We start from the raw sequence: 18361 nt of genomic DNA on the forward strand, positions 1-18361 counted from the left end.
AAAGAAAATAAGGCAAATATCGTCAGAAGATGCATTTTTTTAGATTCTCTTTTTACCTTTTTAAGAGTTAAGGCTGAGAGGCAAGGTCAACTGGTAACTTCTTTTCACAGACGCTGATTTTATGACCAAGGTGTCAGGCATCATGCTGAGTTCTTGCGCTGCAGACTTGATCTGGATGGTGTGACCAGGAGAGAGGCCAACTCAAGACACCACATGGCCAGCGCTGGGTGAGGGGACATCAGGACAGAGGCCTTTAGTGCAGGCCAGGTTGTAGAAGGTCTCGTGGACACCTGAGCTGAGTCCCAGGAAATGAACCACAGCCCTGCATTTCCTATCGCTGCTGATGCAAATCACACAGGTTTCGTGGCTTCCAACAGCGGAAATTGGTTCTCCTACAGTGCTGAACTTCAGATGTCAAGGTGAGCTTTATGAACACAAAACTAAGGTGTTGGCAAGAACCAGGTTCTTTCTCGGTGCTCCAGGGTAGTATCTGCTCCTTCTCTTCTTTTTCTTTATTTTATTTTTATTTAAAAGGCAGAGTTATAGAGCGAGAAAGAGAGATCTTTCATCCACTGATTTACTCTCTTCAAATGGCTGCAAGGGTGAGAATTGACTTGCTCTGAAGCCAGGAGCCTGGAGCTTCTTCTGGGTCTCCCATGTGGCTTCAGGGGCCCAAAGCCTTGAGTCATCCTTCACTGCTTTCCCAGGCCATTAGCAGGGAGCTAGACTGGAATTGGAGGAGCTGGGACTTGAACTGGTGCCCATGTGTAATGCTGGCACTCAGAGGAAGATCTTCTGTCTGATGATTCACTCCCCAAGTGGCTGCAACTGCCAGAGCTGCGCCAGGAACCTCTTCTGGGTCTCCCACATGGGTGCAGAGTGCCAAGGCTTTGTGCAGTCCTCAGCTGCTTTCCCAGGCCACAAACAGGGAGTTGGATGGGAAGTGGGGCTGCCAGGATTAGAACCAGCAGCCATATGGGATCATGGCGCATGCAAGGTGAGGATTCTAGCCACTAGGCTACCGTGCTGGGCCCTAAAAAGATTTTTAAAAAAGGATTGATTTAGTTTTTTCCTTGAAAGAGTTACGGAGATGGAAAGACAGAGAGAGCCTCCATTTATTGCATCACTCCCCAAATGGGTGCAGTAGCCAGAGCTGGGCCTGTCTGAAGCTGGCAATCAGGAGCTTCTTCCAGGTTTCCCCATGGGTACAGAGGGCCAAGCCCTTGGGGCATCCTTCACTGCTTTCCCAGGCATATTAGCAAGGAACTGGCTGGGAGTGGGACTTGAACCAGCACCCATATAAGATGCTCGTGCCATAGGCAAAGGATTGGTGTGCTACCCCATCGGATACCAGCTCCCCAATAAATAAATCTTAAGAAGAAAAGAATATTTGTAAAATGCTAAGTGCCAAGAATACCCTGGGTGTTAGTCAGCCATCGTCACCACCAGTGCCCACAGCCCCACGTCCCAATATCACTCACGTGCTGTACATTCCCTCCCAGGTTTACTATTAGAGCACGAAGATTTCTACATTCTATGCGATAATTATTTGCTTGGCTCGTTTAACGTAAATCACAGTGAGCCGAATCGGGCTTTGGAATCCAGGGACTTGAGTTTCTTCCCTCACTGGCCGTATGGCTGAGGACAAGTCACTGTTCCTTTCTTGAGTGCTGTTTTCTTCCTCTTTAAGAGGGACATTATCATAAAAGCCTGGTAGTGGCCTCCTGTCCATTGTTAAGGTGAGATAACACCGGGGAGTGTGTTAACCTTAGGGGGGTATGTTAGACTCCCGTGTGGGAGGAGAAGGGGTGGAAGACCTCTCCCAGGGAAGAGGCCGCAGGAGCAAGCAGGACCCAGCCAAAGGAGGAAGCCAGGTTTGCAGAAGGTGCAGGTGGATGGCGGCAAGAGAGAAGAGAAATTCGGGAAATAGAATTTTTCGAAAGGCAGTGGTTGGGATGGGTCAGTAGGGGTCAGGGAGCTTTTGCTCCTGATTCAAGGGGATTAGGGTGCTTTGATGTGTTCAGTTTGGGATGGGAACCCAAGGCTTGAGCTTCGCGCCAGGAGGGAACACAGTTTCCGGGTGGGAAGGCCAACTTCCATCCCTTCCTGCCGCGGTGGCGGCGACGCGCGGTACGCTCAGTACACTCTCCCGGGCGCCAGAGGTTGCTCTCGCACACCCTCGAGCCGCTCTGGCCCGGCGCGTCTCAGTGGTCGCGGAAGGTGACGTGGACAAGGAAGTGGTCGTCGTCGGCGCGGCGGCACCGGTGGGAGCGGGGCGCGGGGCTCCGAGTGCGGCGGGTGGACGGACGGGCGGCGCAGATCTCGCACCGGCGGCGCTCCGTCTGTCGCAGCCGGGACGCAGGCATTGTCGGTTGAGAGCGAGTCCGCCCAAGCCTAGAGTGGCTTTTCCTTTCTCCTGCCCCGTCGGAAGCCCGAAGCCGGGGCCGCTCAGCCGGCGTCATCATGACCAAGGCCGGTAGCAAGAGCGGGAACCTCCGCGACAAACTGGACGGCAACGAGCTGGACCTGAGCCTCAGCGACTTGAATGAGGTCCCCGTCAAGGAGCTGGTCAGTACGGCCCCACGGGGCCTGGACGCCCCCCTCGCCGGCCAGTGGCTCCTGCGCGGGCTGCCTGTCTTTAAAACCACGCGGGTGCGGGCGCGGGGACGTGGCCTCGGGGACGTGGCCCTGGGGGACGTGGCCCTGGGGGACGTGGCCCTCGGGGAGGCCAGCGCTCTCCCCGAGATGTACACGTGTCACTTTGGCGCGGTTCCAGAAGTCGGGAGTGGGGGGAAATCTTTTCTGGGTCTGGGCCCTTGTGGGGCTGGGAGGACTTTTCACAGTCCGAGACGTTGCCCGACCCCCAAGTCAAAGCTTTCCCCCTCCCGCGCTAGCGGTTGCTGGATGTATTCGAGAATGAATGAATGACTGACTCGGTCCATAGGCTTTCAGGGAGAGCTGGGTGTGGCTCGCGACCTGCCTGGCTGTCCCAGCCCTGGGGCGGCCCGCCTGGGAGAATAAGAAAAGTCTTTCCCGGCTTGCCAGGCAGGCAGGCAAGGGCTCTTCGCAACTCTTTGCTAAAACTGGCGGGAAAGCCTCTCCTCGCGGCCCCAATCCCCTCTTTATCCTAGAAAGGAAAGCCTGCGCTCCAGGGAGATGGCTACCTACTTTGTTGCCAAGGTGGCCAGGAGCCTCAGTCCCCCGGCCCCCGGCCTCCAGCCCCTCACTTTGGATGACCTACACTTTACTTACTGCCTGGGGTGGATGAGCCATAGAACCCTGGCACTTGGCCCAGGGCCACCCTGGCTGTGTGGGGTGGGGCTTAGGATGGGATTCTCCGTTTCTGTCTGTTTCATTGCTTTACCAGCCTAGTGCCCTTGGCAGGCCTAGGTTTCCTCATTTAAGAAGTGGTGGAAATTGTCTGCTATGTTGATGGTGGTGATCAGAAGAAGGTGGTGTGGTAAAATGGAAGGTGGCATACACCGACACATGAACTATTAACTTGTGTTCTGGCCCCAGTGGCAGCTGATGCTGCTTTAGGCGTTCTGCTTGCACGCTGAGGACTCGTACGACATTTGAAGAGTGCAGGTTGGCCGCGAGTCCCCATTGGCCAGCCTTGTTTCATGCTGGCCTTGGGTCTGCATCTGGTTATCGTGTCCCGTGGGAAAAAGAAGGGTCATGTTTGCCCGGCTTCTTTGGGCCTTGGACACCGTGGGAATGTTGGAGATGGGCTGGGAGGGCCTTGTGCTCACACAGCATCCCCTCATTTCCTCACTCTTGGCGGAGCCTGTGGGTGTGGAGCACTGGCTCTGAGGAAGGCCCTGAAGTGGGAAGTAGGAAACTCGCGGCACTTCCTGAGCCGTAGTAAGAGGGGCTCAGGAGAAAGTTCCTTGAGTGTCGTCGTGAGTTCCAGAGCACTGGTCTTCCTTCCTCGGAGGCCAGACCCTTGTTTGCATTCTTCCCCAGAGGGTGGTTGAATAAATTTTTCTTCTCTTATCCCCAGCCATGTTATTCTTCATTGTCATTAGCAGAAAAGTTAAAAGCACAATGCGCCTTTCCTAGTTGTGGGAACTTTCTTGGGAAAAAGCTGCATTTGCAGGCGTCACTGAGTCGTTGCAGGTGTTGGTCTGACATGTCTCTTATCTCCTTTCCTAGGCTGCTCTTCCAAAGGCCACGGTCCTGGATCTATCTTGCAATAAGCTGAGTACTCTGCCGGTAAGGGTGGCAAGGGACCGAAACATCTTCTGGATTCTGGGCGCATCGTCTTCCTCTTACGTATGGGATAGGGGGTGGTGTCATGAGGTGTAATTCCAGGACAGACCTTGCAGGAAGGCTGTAGCTAAATCAGAGAGAGAGAGAGAGAGAAAGAGAATATGAGTGTGTGTGTGTGTTGGGGACAGGTAGAGAACGGGAAGGTGAGCCTCATTGTTTAGAACATTGACAAAATCAGGGCACAGAAAACTGTAGCCAGCAAGGTGCTGGCTGAGTCGCTTACAGGGCTCAGAATTTTGTTCAAGATATATTTCAGTTATTTGAAAGAGTTACAGAAAGAGTGAGCGAGAGATATTCCATCCACTGGTTCATTCCCAGATGGCTGCAGTAGCCTGGGCTGACCAGGCAAAAACCAGGCACCAAGAGCTTCTTCTAGGTCTCCCACATGGGTGGGTAGCAGGGACCCAAACACTTGGACCATCTGCTGTCGCTTCTCACAGGCCATTAGCAGGGAGCTGGATTAGAAGTCGAGCAGCCAGGACATAAACTGGTGCCCATGTCGGAAACTGCTATTGCATTTAATGGTTCTATCCACTATACTGCAGTCCTGGCCTGCAGGCACATTTTTTTCCCTCCATTATTTTATTCCTTCAGAAGATTGTTTCCCCCTGCATTGCATGCAGGGGCCTAGAGACTGTGCTGTCAGATGTCTGTATTTCAGGGAGAAGACTATGAAGAGCTTCCTTGTGCATCTTTTGATGGGGAACAAGACTGAATGTGATTCTGTGGGACAAGTTTATCATTGTCCTCCCAACTAAGGACCTGAATGGCTTGAGAGTTGCTACTTTCTTGTTGGCATGTCCAATATGGGGTCAATCCTTTAGACTTTTCATAAACTGAGTGTTTGGCCTGGTGGCTAAGATAGCCACGGATCTTCAAGTGCCTCAGGTTGGGTCCCAGCTCTGCTTCTTTTCTAGCTTCCTGGCAGGGCATATCCTGGAAGATAGTCAAGTAGTTAGGGCCTTGAAACTCATGAGAGAGGCTTGGATTGAGTTTCTGGCAGGCTCATGTTTGTTTTTTAAGTTTGTTTTGTTTTTAAGATTGATTGATTTATTTGAAAAAGAAAGATCGTCCAGGCCCGGCACAATGTCTCAACTGGCTAATCCTCCCCCTTCAAGCATTGGGATGCTATATCTGCACTGGTTAGTGTCCTGGCTATGCTACTTCCCATCCAGCTCCCTGCTTGTGGCCTGGGAAAGCAGTAGAGGATGGCCCAAAGCCTTGGGACCTGCACGCATGTGAAAGACCTGAAAGAGGCTCCTGGCTTCGGATTGTCTCAGCTCCAGCCGTCGCAGCCACTTGAGGAGTAAACCAGCAGATGGAAGAACTTTCTGTCCACTTCTCTCCATGAATCTGCCTTGCAATAAAAATAAATAATTTTTTTCCTTAAAAAAAAAAAAAGAGAAATGTGCTGGTTCGCTCCCCTAATAGCTGCAGTGACCATAGGTGTTCCAGACTGAAGCCCTGAGCCCAGAGTTCCAACCTTCCACTTGACTGGTAGGGCACTCGGGCCATCCTTTACTGCTTTCCCAGGCACCTTAGGGAGCTGGGTGGAAAGTGAAGCAGCCAAGACTCCATCCAGCACTCTGATGTAAAATGGCTGGTGTTGAAGTGACAACTTAGCTTACTGCAGACCTTGGCTTCTGTCTTTGGACCATTGCAGGCAAAGGGGGTTAAATCGACAGATGGAAGCCAGCTGTCATTCTCTCTCTTCGAAATAAATCAAGCAAACATTTTAAATACTTGCGAAATTTTTTTTTTGCACTTCCTCTAGTTCTTTTGCTTCTTTGTGCAGGCACTGAATTTGTTCAAACCTTCTCACTCTCCTCTACAGTCCTCCTTCATGGTCAGGCCTAGGTTCCTTGCCATTGCTTTTTCTTCTGTCCCTCACTCTAGCCACAACACTCCTTGCTGCACTCTAAGGTTGCTTTCTATCGGACTGTGGCTCAGGGGTCCAGTTCAGGAGTTGGAATTTTCTTCATGAGATTGTTAGTCCATCTATTCTGCATTCCCATGGTCTATAGCATCTTCTCATAGCCATCAAAAATAGGCCCAGTGTGGTGGCTCAGTGGCTAAACTTTTGTCTTATATGTGCCAGGATCCCATATGGGTGCCAGTTCATGTCCTGGCTTCTCCACTTCCCTTCCAGCTCCCTGCTTGTAACCTGGGAAAGCAGTCGAGGATAGTTCAAAGCCTTGGGACCCTGCACCTGTGTGTGAGACCCAGAAGAAACTCCTGGCTTCAGATGAGCTCAGCTCCGACTGTTGTGGTCACTTGGGGAATGAGCTAGCGGACAGATGATCTTTCTGTATCTCCTTCTCTCTGTGTATCTGCCTTTCTAATAAGAAAACAGAATCTTAAAAAAAAAAAAAAAAGCTGAGAAGCCAGGACATGAACTATGCAGTGGCTCAAAGGTTAAATCACAGATAAAGCAGGGTCCAAAGGCTTTGGCCCATCCTCGACTGTTTTTCCAGGCCACAAGCAGGGACCAGAAGGAAGTGGAGCAACTGGAACACAAACCAGGGCTCATATGTCATCCCGACACATTCAAAGCGAGGATTTAGCTGCTAGGCTACCAAACCAGGCCCAAAGGCTTATCAGATTTCAAACCAGCTTCCTGCCAATGCATCCTGGGAGGCTGCAGATAATGATACAGTGCTGTGTCCCTGCTATCCATGTGGGAGACCCAGCTGGGGTTCAATACTCCTGGCTTCCACCCACAGCCATGGCCGTTGTGAAGCAGCAGGTGGAAGATTTGTGTGTATGTGTCTTTGTCACTCTTTTTTTTTCCCGTTAAAGATTTTGTTTTTATTTGTTTGGAGGAGTAATAGAGGGAGAGACACAAAAAGGTGTTCCATCCTTTTCACTCCCCAGACAGCTGCAATGGCTGGAACTGGGCCAGGCTGAAGCCAGGTTCTCAGAACTTCATCAGTGTCTCCCGCTAGGATGGCAGGGGTGGGGCCCAAGCACTTGGGGCATCAGCCATTGTTTTCCCAGGTACAATACCAGGGTACTGGGTCAGAAATGGAGCAGCCAGTATGGGAGCCCCGGGTGGTAGCAGTGTGGCTTAACCTGCTATGGTGCATAGCTGGCCCACACATGTATTTTGTGCTAAGCCCTTTGAAGTACATGGTTTAGTAAAATTTTCCTCCAGGAGTGGCAGGAGCAATAGCTGGCAGATGGTAGTCAGGACGTGTGCTTCGGTGCCTCTGACTTGGTGGTTTCCACATTGTTACTACCCAAATGTGTGAGCCCTGGCTGAAGTGTTCTCTCTCTCTCTGGGTCCTAGTCGGATTTCTGTGGTCTCACACACCTGGTGAAGCTGGACCTGAGTAAGAACAAGCTACAGCAGCTGCCAGCTGACTTTGGCCGGCTGGTCAACCTCCAGCACCTGGATCTCCTCAACAACCGGCTGGTCACCCTGCCTGTCAGCTTTGCTCAGCTCAAGGTATTGCCAAGTGTCCATGGCAGCTGTGGCTAAGGGCTCAGGACCGGAGGGGACACAGCCATGAAAAAGGCTAGCAAAAATAGCACCTGCCTCCACTTGCTCCGCGCGGCGGGTCTTTCTACTTGTTTTGTTCCACCTCGAGGAAGAGTGAGTGAGTGAGAGAGAGAGTGTGTGTGTGTGTGTGTGTGTAGGCACATGCTGAGATTTAGCTGCCTCTCTACTCACCTCTTCAGAATCTGAAGTGGTTGGACCTGAAGGATAACCCCCTGGATCCTGTACTGGCCAAAGTAGCAGGGGATTGCCTGGATGAGAAGCAGTGCAAGCAGTGCGCAAACAAGGTCAGTGTACAGCTCCCCGGGAGTCCCTGCACACCCCCTTGGGATTGGCTGCTCCCTCTTGTTTGTCATTTCCAGGGCCCTTGTAGCTAGCCATGTGCTGATTAAAGTGCTGAGGTCTCTAAGACAAGCCTGTTAGGCGGAGACCTCGGTCTCTGCCTGGGCTTTACAAGCAGTAGAATCGAGTGGCCTTCTGCTGTGCTGTAGTCCTTCTCTGCGGGAGCCATGCAGACTCACAGGACCCCAAGTTCCACCATACAGACAGTAGTTTTACTGGGACAGCAGGGCTGGGGCCTTTCTGAGGCAGTTAATAGGAGTTTTGGCAATAAAGGTAATCATGTATAGCTATGAACAGGTGTATCTTGGGTGGACTTGGCAGTTGGTTGCAGTTCTGTCACCTGACATGAGGTAAGGACGTAAAGGCAACAGGAGAGGTGAACTCTGCCAGGGCCGGAAACCCAGAGGGTGCTTGCTGAGAGCAGCACTACAGGTAGCTCCAGCTGGAATTGTTTGCTCCCTCTGGCTTTGGGACACATTGTTGCTTCCTTAGTCAAATACCAGATGACACACTCAGCTATTGGTTTAGGGCAAGATAACAAAAAAGTTCCACTTTAAATACTAGGACTAATGTAAGTTGATTACTGCAGAGTTCAGTGGCTGCTTTTCCTTACTAAATCAGAACTTTTTTAAAAAAAAATATTTATTTATTTATTTATTTATTTGACGGGGCAAATGGAGACTATGATGGACTATGTCAATCAGTGGATTCTTCAAAGACCTCATAGTGCTTGGAGTGGCAAGATTGGCAGCGATTCATAACTGGTGAACTATCAAAACCACTTGAGCAAGAACCTCAGAGCATACCCTACATCCGGGGCCTGGGGAGGGTGGGAAATTGGGTAGGCCTTCTCCCTTAATATCCCCCCCTTAAACATGAAGGAAACAATATGGAAATAATAGTCTTACCCACTTTCCTATAGCCCTTGAACCTTTTTACCCTAATTAACTATGTAAAGATTGTAAAAAATATAATTAAAAAATAGAAAAAAAGGAAAAACAAAAAAAAGATTAATTTATTTGAAAATAAATAAAATATTTATTTAATTAAAATGTAGAGTATAACAGAGAGAGGAGGAGAAAGGGGAGACAGATTGTTTATCTGCTGTTTTACTCTCCAGATACCTGCAGCAGCCAGGGCTGGGCCAGGTGGAAGCCAGAACCTCCATGTCTGAGGCAAGGCCAAAGCCTTGCAGTTTGCTGCTGGGTTGGAAGCGTGTAGTAGCAGAGACTTGAACCAGGCCCTGCAGTCAGGGGTGCAGGCATCCCAAGCCGCAGCTTAACTTCCTGCACCACAGTTGCCCACGCTTGGAGCTTACACAATCTCATTACTGATATTAGAAATCAAGCTTTAGTAAACATAGTCAAGTAGCCAAGGCAGAGGGCCAAAGGGATCATGAAATCCTGGTGTGAAAATGGGATGATCTAGGGATGGTGTCTGTCTGATGATTCACCCTTGATTACTCTCCCTCTGTTAGGTCCCTTATCTGGGTATTGTAATCCCCAAAGCTAGAGCAATAGGATTACTTCTGTTGCCTTGACACAAGAGGTCCCGTTGATGTTTCTGTCCATTCACTTAGCAGATTTATGGAATTAATGTACAGTGTTCTTGACCTACAACATTGAGTTGTCAGGTGCAGAGGCCTCTTGCATCCCATGTGTCTCCACACAAAGCTCCAGGCAGCGCAGTGCATTGGGAGCCCCCATGCATTGCAGGGGACTTGGTGCCACTCAGAATGAAGTCTGCTCTCTAGAAGGTAGTTCAGGTCTCTCCAGGTCTACGGTGTGAGGGCTGGTTATAGCAATTGATCAGCATATTGCAAGACCTTTTAAAAATAATTTGCTGAACAGTATTCATCACATGCTTACTCTATGCTGTGAACTAGGCTAGGTAGACAAACTCTACCTCCGGGAGCTTCTAGTCTGCACTCGGGGGAGGCCTTTCCATTTCTGGACAGCCTCTGTTCAGAGAATGAAATGGCTGTACTGATAGCCAGGGCAAATAGGGCTGCTGCTGAGCTGATTGTACAGCCCCTAATGTGAGCTGAAGGACCGATTTTTTTCTCATTTTTTTTAAGAGTGAGAGAATTTGAGCCTGGGCTGCCTGTCACTGTCCATCTTGCTCCTCCACCACAGATAGATCATGCAACTTTTGTCAGGCAGCCAGCTTTGCAAGCGTGACTTCCAAAGGAGATGTGGTAGCTGGTTCAAGTTCTGGGTTACTCAAGACAGAGTTCCTTGTTGCTTCAACCAGGCTTGTGAAGGGAGCTGAGCTCGTGAGGGCACGTTAAGGAATAAAAAGGACCCAGGGCTGGCATGGTGACTTAACAGGCTAATCTTCCACCTGCCAGCACCCACATATGTGTGCTAGTTCATGTCCCAGCTATTCTACTTCTTGATCTAACTCCCTGCCTATGGCCTGGGAAGGTAAGGTGAAGACCCAAGTTCTTGAACCCTGGCACCCACATGGGATACTGGTGCCAAAGGCAGAGGGTTAGCCTGCTACCTCATGGCACTGGCCAATCTCTTTTCTGTCTTTTGAAGTGAGAATCTATAGGTCATCATCATTAATGCCTAAGATGTCTGATTAGCTCATCCATGTGCCAGGCAGATAGAATCCCTGTGGACAGAACAGCAGTTTCTGTTCCTAAGGAGCCTGCAGTGTAATGGGTGAAACTGATAGGCAGCAGGTAGTTGCAGTGTCAATTCAGTTCCACAGCAGTGGGAGCAATGAGACCGTAGATGGCAAAGGCGGAAGGGCAGGAGTGTTAGAGTACGGGTTATCCTTCCTAGAAGAAGTTGGGAGGATTACATGTAGGCTTGGTGAGAGTGATTATAAGTTGCAGAACTTCACAGGTTTAAGTTGGCAGAGTGTTTACAGATTTTGTTTTTGTTAAGATTTATTATTTATTATCTTTCAGTCTTTGTTCACTCCAAATACAATAGCTGGAGCTGGGCCAGGATATAGCAAGGAGTCAAGCACTCTAATGAGTCTCCCGTGTGTGGCTGGAAAGCATATCAGCAAGAGGTTGGAATGGAAGTGCAGGAGCTGGGACTTGAACCTGAAACATAGGCATCCCAAGTGCTGTTTGACCTGTAACCCCTGCCTCACTACATATTTAATTCTGGTGGCTTTCATGAGCTAGGCTTTTCTCCAGCTAAGGTTCGTGCAGTAACTTAGGGTACAGTAGCCAGATGAACTCAGAGCCCTCCTCTCCCTTTGCAGGTGTTACAGCACATGAAGGCTGTGCAGGCGGATCAAGAGCGGGAGAGGCAGCGGCGGCTGGAAGTGGAGCGTGGTAGGTGGCTTTTTGTCATTCTCCAGGACTTTGTCCCACTTCAGGAGCTGGAATTGGTGAAGAGTGGTGACTAGGGCATGGCCAGTGTGCCAGGAGATGGTATCATCTTGACCTGGTGAGGGCCTCTCCAGTCCTGGCTTCACTAAACTCTGAGTCACATGTAACTGCTTGTCTTTTGTTCTCTGCTGGGAGGGCTGCTGGGGATCTAAAATGTGGCTGAACAGCCTGGTTCCGGTCTGTCCCCTGTAATAGGAAGCCACGTCTTTGTAAGTAGGGTGACCTGGGGTGGGGAAGGTGTCCCAGTTCCTTTCTTGGGTTATTCCCACACTCAGGCTGTCTGCTCCCAGTGCTTCCTCTGGAATAAACACCATTCCCATTAATCAACCTAATACATCTTCACAGGCCCACTCCCTGCACACCAGCCTGGGAGATCATTCCATACGATTTAAAAGATCAGTTGTGTAGCTGTTTGCTTAAATCCATCCACCGGCATCCCATAGAATTTAGAGTGAAATCCAGACTCAGTGATGGCCCAGGCCCCTTTGCTTCTCCGGCCCTGTTCACACTCAAGAGAGAGCATAGCATGTGGATGCTTCTGCCACAGGAACCCTTGCTGCCCTTAATCACCAGCTATGAGTTTACCCCTGGGACTCTGTTGGGGCGCCTTTTCCCTCTGTCACTGTATGGCTGCCTTCCCTACTCAGATGTTGCCTTAGGTTGGCCTTAAGCCTTTCTGAACCAACCAACCCAGAGTGGCTGTCACTTTGTTGATGGTGCGTGCATCTCCCATCCTGTGTGTTTGCTCATAGATGGTCTGTCTTCCCTTCATAAATAAGGCAAGACTAGGACTTGACCTGTCTTCTCTGCCTCTGGATTTCAGGCAGTTGGAACAGGTCCTGGTCTGAAGCAGGTGCACTGGCAAACAGCTCTGAGGGCCGGCTGTGTACACTGCTGATGACGCATTCCTAAGAGGGCCTGGGGTGGAACCATCATCAATGCCTGCATTCTTGGTATTCATGGTGCCCAGCTGGAACTGGGTGCTTATGTGTACACGGAGAAGCAGCAGAGAGCTATGGCACTTCTGGCGCTGCTGTTCAGCCTCATTATGATTCAGTAGGCTTTTAAGCCCTAAAGGACATTTGACCACCATTTGTGGCATTCTGGCTTTGGAAAAATATATTCCATACTTCCAACTAACTAATTTGGAAATGCATTTTTAGAACACAGTAATTTCAAGTTGGGAACTGCATGTAAACATGCTTCAGCTGTTAAATTTAAGTCTGACTTTGGGCCTGACTTGGTAGCCTAGTGGCTAAATCCTCACCTTGCAACTGGGATCCCATATGGGTGCTGGTTCATTACCCAGCTGCTCTACTTCCCATCCAGCTCCCTGCTGGCAGCCTGGGAAAGCAGTAGAGGATAGTCCAAAGCCTTGGGACCCTGCATCTGAGTGGAAGACCCAGAAGAAATTCCTGGCTCGTGGCTTCAGATCAGCTCAACTCTGGCTATCGCGGCCACTTGGGGAGTGAACCAGCAGATGGAAGATCTTCCTGTCTCCTCTTCTGTAAATCTGACTTTCAAAAAAAAGTCTTAAAAATTAAGTCTGACTTTGCCATACAGAGTGCAGACTTGAATTCTAGGGATTACTCTGACAGTCTGTCAGTATGTTTTAAAAAGGTGTCATTCTCTCTGGTCTCAGCTGAAAGCATGTTTTCTTCTCCTTTGCTCTCCTGTAGAATTCACTTTTGTTTTTTCTTCTCTTTATGTCTGAGTTCCAGAGGCTCTCAGTTGCTGTGCCTTGTAATTTTTAACAGATGTTGCTGCTAACGCCTGCAGTTTATGGTGGTCCTGGGCATTGGGAGGACTTCCTTCCTGGAGTCATGAGAGATGGCTCTCTGTTGTGGTTTTTAAAAATTTATCAGAGTAACAGAGATTAGATAGCTTGTCACAGGCCTGGTCCAGGCCAAAGCCAGGAGTCCAGAACTCCATCTAGGTCTCCCAGTGGGTAGCAGGGATACATGCACAAGGGCATTTTAGCAGGGAGCTTGATCGTAAGTGGAGCTGGCACTCTGAGGAAGGCTGCTCATATCCCAAGCAGCAACCTAACCTACTGCTCTTACAGGATTGGCCCCAGCCTTTCAGTATTTCTTATGTAACCCAGGGCTTAAAGGAAAAGGTGGCTGAAGCCATATATTTTCATCACTTGGGAAAGGAAACTGCTGGAGGAATTGTGGCAGAGTGACAGCCTTTTTGGTGTTCGACATTACAGAGGCGGAAAAGAAACGCGAGGCGAAGCAGCGAGCTAAGGAAGCTCAGGAGCGGGAGGCGCGGAAGCGGGAGAAGGCGGAGGGGAAGGAGCGACGGAGGAAGGAATATGACGCCCTCAAGGCAGCCAAGCGGGAGCAGGAGAAGAAGCCGAAGAAGGAACCACATCAGGCTCCGAGTAAGTGTTCTGTACACTGTAAGGCAGTGGGGAGACCCGCTGGGACTCTGCGCACGGGTGAGCAGATGGCACACTCATTAACCTTTAAAGCTGCTTTTTTGCTTTAAGATTTGTTTATTTGAAAAGCAACTTATAGAGAAGGACAGATCATTCACCTACTGCTTCTCTCCCCAAATGGACACAGCGGTCAGAAGTGGACCAGGATGAGTTCTCCCATTTGGATGGCAGGGCCCAAGCACTTGGGCCATCACCTTCTGCTTTTCGAGAGAGCTGAATCAGAAGTAAAACAGCCAGGAGTTAAATAACACCCATGTGGGATGCCACTGTAGCCGGAACACCACAGCACTGGCCCCTAAACTGCAGTATTTATTTATTTATTTTTATTACAAAGTCAGATATACAGAGAGGAGGAGAGATAGGACAAGAAGATCTTCCATCCGATGATTCACTCCTCAAATGGCTACAGTGGCCAGTGCTGTGCCGATCCGAAGCCAGGAGCCAGGAACTTCCTCCAGGTCTCCCACATAGGTGCAGGGTCCCAAAGCATTGGGCTTTGGCCATCCCTGACTGCTTTCCCAGGCCATAAGCAGGGAACTGGATGGAAGTGGAGCTGCAGGGATTAGAACCGGCACCCATATGGGATCCTAGCACGTTCAAGGCGAAGACTTTAGCCACTAGGCCATGCTGCCAGGTCCTATTTATTTCTAAATTTATTTTTATTGGAAAGGCAAATTTACAGAGAGGAGACAAAGATTTCTCCCATCCACTGGTTCACTCCCCAAGTGGCTGCAATGGCCAGTGCTGAGCCGATCTAAATTAGCCAGGAGCTTCTTCTGGGTCTCCCACATAGTGCAGGATCCCAAGGCTTTGGGCCATCCTTGACTGCTTTCCCAGGCCACAAGCAGGGAGCTGGATGGGAAATGGAGCAGCTGGGCCACAAACTGGTTCCCATATAGTGCTTAAAGGGGAGGATTAGCCAATTGATCTGTTGCACCAGGCCCTAAATGTACTCTTGCATGCAAGGACTTGAAAGATGCCAGGCTTTGTGTGGTCACAGGGAACAGAGGACTCTGAGTGAGCTGGCGCCCTCCCTGGTCATGTGTATCTAAGAGCACTGACACTGCCAAAACTGGGAGTCTCACTTTGTGTTGGTGTTTGAAGTCACTGAGCCTAGCTCAAGGTTGCTTGTGGTCAGGTGACACCTGAAAGTCCCTCTCCAGGAGGTGCACTGGTTGCGGCTGGTATACAGTATAGCATCTGCCAAGTCAGCATGCCTGTTTCCCCCCCAGGTCAGAACAGGAGCTGCTGCTCAAACAGGGAGGGAGCCCCACTGCAGACACAATGCACCTGAGTATTTGAGAGTTTCCAGAGCGGTTTATGTAGTGATGGGGCTCCCCTGTGCAACCTCTGTCTGTCCTGCTTGCTTCTGCCTTGAGCTAGTTGCCTATTCCACTGCCTTTCTTAGTTCCTTGTGGAAAATGAGGATCATGCCCATTTACCAGGGTTGTGATAAGGATTAAATGAGCCGTCAGGATCACAGGTTTCTTGGCATTGAGCTTGTTCAAGTTTTTAAAAATACTGCTTGGGCCCAGTACAGTAGCCTCGTGGCCCTCTTCTTGTATGCACCGGGATCCCATATGGGTACTGGTTCATGTCCTGGCTTCTTTACTTCCCATCCAACTCCTTGCTTGTGGCCTGGGAAAGCAGCAGAGAATAACCCAAAACCTTGGGAGCCTACACCCACGTGGGAGACCCAGAAGAAGCTCCTGGCATTAAGTAGCCTCAGCTCTGGCCGTTGCAGCTGCTTGGGGAGCAGACCAGTGGACGGAAGATCTTTGTCTCTGTTCTTCCTTCTCTATAAGTCTGTCTTTCCAAAAAAAAAAAAATATATATATATATATATGTTTAGGAGGATCAGCATTTGGCACATTCCTGAAGATACCCCTTAGATGCCTGCATCCCATACTAATACCTGGGTTTGTGTCCCAGTGCTGTTTCCTAGTCTGCATGTCTGGAGGTTCTTGCCGTTCGTGATCTGGTGCCTGACCTTTCCAGGCTCACTTTCTTTAGCATGTCATATGATAACAATGCTAACAACATTTCCCCAGATGGCAGCACTCTCCTGGCTTGGCGCCTCCAGACAGGCCCTGCCCTCTATGATCCCATGGGGCTAGGCAGACATAGGGCCCTGGGGACCGTGAGCTGGGTGACATGGGCAGTGCCCTGCCCACAGGATCCTGCCCCAGGTCCCAGGGGAACATACTTGTGGCTTAGAGACTGGGTAGCAGAGAGCCAAGTTTTTTAAGTCTTAAAATCCGAAACATTTTTTCTCATTAGTGCCACAGGGAGATCGGGGGAAGGAGGGATACTCTGCGTGGAAGAGACTAGCACAGATTGCTGAGAGTGGCTCTCCTCAGACTAACCTGCTTGTTTTGACCCCGTGACTCTGTCCCTCCAGAATCAAAGTCTGGCTCCCGGCCCCGCAAGCCGCCGCCCCGGAAGCACGCTCGGTCCTGGGTAGTGCTAAAGCTGCTGCTGCTGTTGCTGCTGCTGTGTGTGGCAGGAGGGCTGGTTGCGTGCCGGGTGACAGAGCTGCAGCAGCAGCCCCTGTGCACCAGCGTGAATGCCATCTACGACAACGCCGTCCAGGGCCTGCGTCGCCACGAGATCGTCCAGTGGGTCTTGCAGACCGACTCCCAGCAGTGAGCGTGTCCCTAGCACCCGCTGCCTCCCAGCCTTGGAGCTTGGATTCCTATGGAATTGGGTTCTGCTGGACACAACTTCTTTTTAGCATCAGACCTACCTGCCATCATCAAATGGCTGCTGATTGGTACTTGAGCCCTCCTCTTTGTAGGACTTCTCTGTTCCTAGTCAGGGTCCCCTGGCAGAATGAGGAGAGCTGAGAGGAGGGATGCTTACCTGCATGCCGAAAAGAATGGGCTTGAGGGTGGGGAGAGAAAAAAAAAAAATCATAGCCTTTTCTAGTTGTTATACAAAGCTGTGTAAAGGCAAGGCTTGTTTCTACTAAATGGTCAGCTGTCACTACATTTATACTTTTTTATGTCACAAACCTTCCCTTTCATCCTCCCTGGGCAGTCAGGGCAGATCAGGAGGCAGTGTGTTACAGGGGACTAGGGGAACACTACACTCAGCATATCTAGCCTGAAGGGGGATGGGAGAGGCATTCTTATTTCTGTAAGGACCTCAGGCATCCAAGGCTTTCAGTGGCCATCCACAATCCCTAGCTCTGGGAGACTTCTTGGCCACACGGTCCAGTAGAACATTTCAAGACAGACTGAGGCCTCCCAGGAAGTGGGAGGTGGAACTGGACTTCCACTCCAGGGCTATTTTCCATTACTTGGCCTCATTTATTGGGTTCTGCTGGACCAGAAGTTCTGGTCAGGACAGGAGCTCTTTTTTCTTCAGAACTCACCCCAGGGTTGAGTGTGTCTGACAACAGTGTAGACACTCAAGGCAGACAGTCATCACTAACAGAAATCTCCTGTTACCAGAACTTCCGGGCAACTCCTGTGGAATCTTGCCCTGGCCTAGGTGGCTTCCAGTAAAATGGCAATGTCCAGGCCCCTTGCCTGAGTTTTGGAGCATTAACTTTCTGCTGGCCAGGAGGCCAGGAGGCAGGTTTCTGCAAAGCTACAGTGACCTGATACCTCAGCGGCAGCCTGCAGCCTGGGCTTCCTGGGTACTGAGATCTAGAACTGCTCCATTCTCAGCCCGTAGCTGAAGGGAAAAATGAAAACAGCAGCACAGCTGTGCATTCCCTAGTGACCAGCACAAACAAGGGCAGCACTGTCTATTTCCGTCTGCTGCGGCAGCTTTCTCTCACCTCTACCATCTTTTCACAACAGCTGGATGAAGGGATCAGAAATGACTGCCATGGTGCTCACTCATTGGAAACTCCCACTGTAAGCTTTTTGCTTCTCTCCAGAGGGAGCAAGAACCTGTGAGTTCATAGATAAAGAGGGTGGGGTCCAACTGGTTAGCCCTAGTGGCCTGTCTGGGCAGCACTGTCCTGCCACTGGAAGAAAGGCCTTTGTTCTCTTCTCCCCTGAGGATAGCTCTGCTGTGTAGGTCTATATCTTACTCAGAACCACTACACATTCCTCGCGTCTTCCTCCATGCTCCAGAGCCATTGGTACAAATGCTTTATTGAATCTAAACACATAATATGTGAGATAAAGACAATACAGTCAGCATAGTCATCAAATCCCATTCCTTGGCTGGTTGAGGCAGCTCAGTGGCTGAGTCTAGTCAAGCCAACCTACAGGCGACAGCTCACTCACGACTAAGAGTCCATGCCAATTCTTTTGGATTTCTATGATTATTAAATGTGTCTGAGTGGTCTGTGCTTTGTTCCTTTTTTGTGGGCTGACAGGGTGGTTTGTCTCTGGCAGTTAATTGCTGCCAGGGGAGGAACATTCTGTGCTTGTGAAGGTCATTGCAAGGATTGCAGCCTTCTGCTGTGCTGACATAGGGAAACTCACCAGCA

At 50.2% G+C, this 18361-nt stretch overlaps 1 protein-coding gene across 1 annotated transcript; it reads left to right on the forward strand.

Moving 5' to 3' along the window:
* The first annotated feature begins 2196 nt into the window (after positions 1 to 2196).
* LRRC59 (leucine rich repeat containing 59) lies at positions 2197 to 18216 on the forward strand. Its single transcript, XM_041000661.1, has 7 exons — positions 2197 to 2568; positions 4156 to 4215; positions 7562 to 7720; positions 7954 to 8058; positions 11339 to 11411; positions 13681 to 13854; positions 16313 to 18216. Exons 1-7 carry the CDS (start codon positions 2464 to 2466, stop codon positions 16558 to 16560), a joined length of 924 nt encoding a protein of 307 aa, XP_040856595.1. The 5' UTR covers positions 2197 to 2463; the 3' UTR covers positions 16561 to 18216.
* The last annotated feature ends 145 nt before the right edge of the window (positions 18217 to 18361 follow it).

Source organism: Ochotona curzoniae, unplaced genomic scaffold, assembly GCF_017591425.1.
Source record: "Ochotona curzoniae isolate NIBS_2020 unplaced genomic scaffold, NIBS_Ocur_1.0 scaffold_2453, whole genome shotgun sequence".
Lineage (NCBI taxonomy): Eukaryota > Metazoa > Chordata > Mammalia > Lagomorpha > Ochotonidae > Ochotona > Ochotona curzoniae.

Bases quoted from the DNA above. Each gene is read 5' to 3' on its own strand.
- LRRC59 (XM_041000661.1), top strand. From the start codon at position 2,464: ATGACCAAGGCCGGTAGCAAGAGCGGGAACCTCCGCGACAAACTGGAC. The intron at 2,569-4,155 runs GTCAGTACGGCC...CTCCTTTCCTAG, and splicing joins AGGTCCCCGTCAAGGAGCTG to GCTGCTCTTCCAAAGGCCAC. The intron at 8,059-11,338 runs GTCAGTGTACAG...CTCCCTTTGCAG, and splicing joins GCAAGCAGTGCGCAAACAAG to GTGTTACAGCACATGAAGGC.